This window comes from Austrofundulus limnaeus, unplaced genomic scaffold (genome assembly GCF_001266775.1).
Source record: "Austrofundulus limnaeus strain Quisiro unplaced genomic scaffold, Austrofundulus_limnaeus-1.0 Scaffold930, whole genome shotgun sequence".
Classification (NCBI taxonomy): domain Eukaryota; kingdom Metazoa; phylum Chordata; class Actinopteri; order Cyprinodontiformes; family Rivulidae; genus Austrofundulus; species Austrofundulus limnaeus.
Genome location: NW_013953332.1, coordinates 5233 through 7513, shown reverse-complemented (window position 1 = coordinate 7513; position 2281 = coordinate 5233). Strand labels below are relative to the sequence as shown.

At 39.2% G+C, this 2281-nt stretch overlaps 1 protein-coding gene across 2 annotated transcripts; it reads right to left on the bottom strand.

Annotated features, from left to right (window-relative positions):
• Positions 1 to 687: 687 nt before the first annotated feature.
• LOC106533364 (uncharacterized) lies at positions 688 to 1819 on the bottom strand. 2 transcript variants are annotated; one of them, XM_014029630.1, is made up of 2 exons: positions 1633 to 1819; positions 688 to 1436 (listed from the first exon to the last, which is right to left on the bottom strand). In XM_014029630.1, the coding sequence occupies exons 1-2, from the start codon at positions 1654 to 1656 to the stop codon at positions 750 to 752; spliced, it is 711 nt and encodes a 236-aa protein (XP_013885084.1). In that variant the 5' UTR covers positions 1657 to 1819; the 3' UTR covers positions 688 to 749. The 2 variants fall into 2 exon arrangements, with proteins under 2 accessions (XP_013885084.1, XP_013885085.1); XM_014029631.1 differs by having other exon boundaries at positions 689 to 1436; positions 1663 to 1819.
• Positions 1820 to 2281: the final 462 nt, after the last annotated feature.

The window sequence follows — 2281 nt, the reverse complement described above, 5'->3', positions numbered from 1 at the left end:
GCTAGCAAGTTAAATATTTAGCTATCCACCTTAATATTTAACTTAAACATTTAGTTAGATACCTAAATATTTATGTTGCAACTTGAATATTTAGCTAGTAAGTTAAATATTTAGGTAACTAGCTAAATATTTAAGTTAAATATTTAGCTCAAAACTAAATATTTAAGAACTGACTTTGAAAATTTTTCTTATAAAAGGCTAAATAAAACAAATCTTGGTGGTAATTTTTGACTGTGTACCTTTACAAACGATACTCACCACTCACTTTAATGTATTTTTATGCTGAAGTCTTTACAGGTGGTGAATCTGTAGCAGAGTGGTTCTACCTGTCGACACATCAGGTGGTTTCTGAGAGTGACAAGGTTCTTTAAATTCACTCTGAAAACAACACAGCAATGTACTGATATTGAGCATTTAAATTTGTAGTTTTGTATACTTAGGTATTCAAAAGTACATGGATTTAAAATATTCAAGTATTTTCAAATGTAAGTACTTCAGTACTTTTAACTTGAGTAGACTTTTGTACGAATAACTTTCACTTGTAGTTGAGCAGATTGGACCCTGAGTATCAATACTTTTACTCAAGTACTAGAGTAGAGTACTTTGTCCACCACTTTTTAATAAACACTATGCAGACCATTCTTATGGGCATCAATGACTCATTTTACCAGTAATCAAATAATCAACCAGTCTTGGAAATTAAAACCATTATCTAAAATGTATCTATCTGCTCATGAATGTGTTTTCATTTAAATTAAGAATAAATGTGAGCTCTGACCTGAGTGACAATCTGCAGTCTCTCCACAGCAGCTGCTGTTAGAATCAATCCTGACTCCAGGCACTCTACTGGTTTTGGTGGTGGACCTGAATGAGCTGGATGAATCCATGGTGGGAGGCAGCTGAATAGATGAGCTGTCTCTGGAGCTGGCCCCTGTTCTGGTAGCATCAAACTGAGGTTTGAAGGTGCTGAAAGTCCTGTGATGGTTTCCATTGTCCTCCCATCCGTCAGCTCCTCCTCTGCTTCTGCTCTCATGGAGGTACGTATAAGGACCTCCTGGTTTTCTGTCTTCTCTTTCTGGACATTGGAGCAAAGGGCTGTGCTTCAGGATGGTCTGCAGCTCTTCGATGGTCTGGCGGTGAACACCCATCTTATTAAAGAAGGCCCCAGTCTGAGAGGATGTTTCTCTTCTCCAGTCGTCATGTTCATCCACCCTGAGACCACCAGCCTGCTCTGGAGACGTTTGAGGCAGAGGAACAATGGAGACGATTGCAGGAGCCTCTGAAGTTTTCTGGGTACTGAGAGATGAATGAACAATTTCTGGACCTTCTGAACTGCTGCTCAGGTCCTCTGGAGGCAAATGTTTCCCAGTTACCCTGACGCCTTTCTTGCTGCCCAGACTCATCACTGGACCATCTGTTTGGTCTTTGCTTTTACTCTGGAAAACACATCAGGTCCATCAGAACTGTGGTCAGAGAAGGTCCAGTGAAGATATCTCATCAAAAATACAGAAATTTAAAGCTTTGTCTGTTTAATTAACTCCAGATGAATTATACATTCAGTATATGAAATTAAAATGTCTGTAATCTCTTACAGTATTCTACTGATACATAAATATAAATAAAAGTTATTACCTTGAAAACGTCAGAGTCATTCATTTTTACCTTTATGCTGATGAACTGTGGTTTGCAATTAGATAGCCTCCATTTGAAGGCAGAACCTGACTCACACAATATTTTTTATAGACAATTGGTACAATGACGATGGATGAGAAAATTCTTCCTGACCCCGACACCCACTGGAGTTCAGCTGGAAACTGTCCCCCGCAGGCTGCTGCAAAGACTGAACTGTTGATGCTTTCATGTCATTGGCTGTGGGTGAGGACAATTCAGTGCTGTTTTTGTGTTGTTGCAGACTGAAACTGCTGAGCACAGCAGTTAGGCTTCCAGAAATAAACAGAAGTATTTCTAAAAGTATTTATTGCAAAAATACTCAACTTTGAAGATTGTAGATTTCAGTATAGATCAGTTTTCTTCTATAAAGCCCCCCAACATATTTTGGACTTAGTCTTGTCAGAATCAGAATCAGTTTTATTGTCATTGTCAATGAACAGGATTCACAGACCAGGAATTTGCTTCGGTGTGAAGGTGCAATAATTATCAAGTATAACAAATAAAGAAAATACAGGCTGTCAGGTCCTTGTACGACCGGTGTCAGAGTCTGGTTCGCATTGCCGGCAGTAAGTCGGGCTCGTTTCCGGTGAGAGTTGGACTCCACCAAGGC

Bases quoted from the DNA above. Each gene is read 5' to 3' on its own strand.
- LOC106533364 (XM_014029630.1), bottom strand. From the start codon at position 1,656: ATGAATGACTCTGACGTTTTCAAG. The intron at 1,437-1,632 runs GTAATAACTTTT...TGTGTTTTCCAG, and splicing joins ATGACTCTGACGTTTTCAAG to AGTAAAAGCAAAGACCAAAC.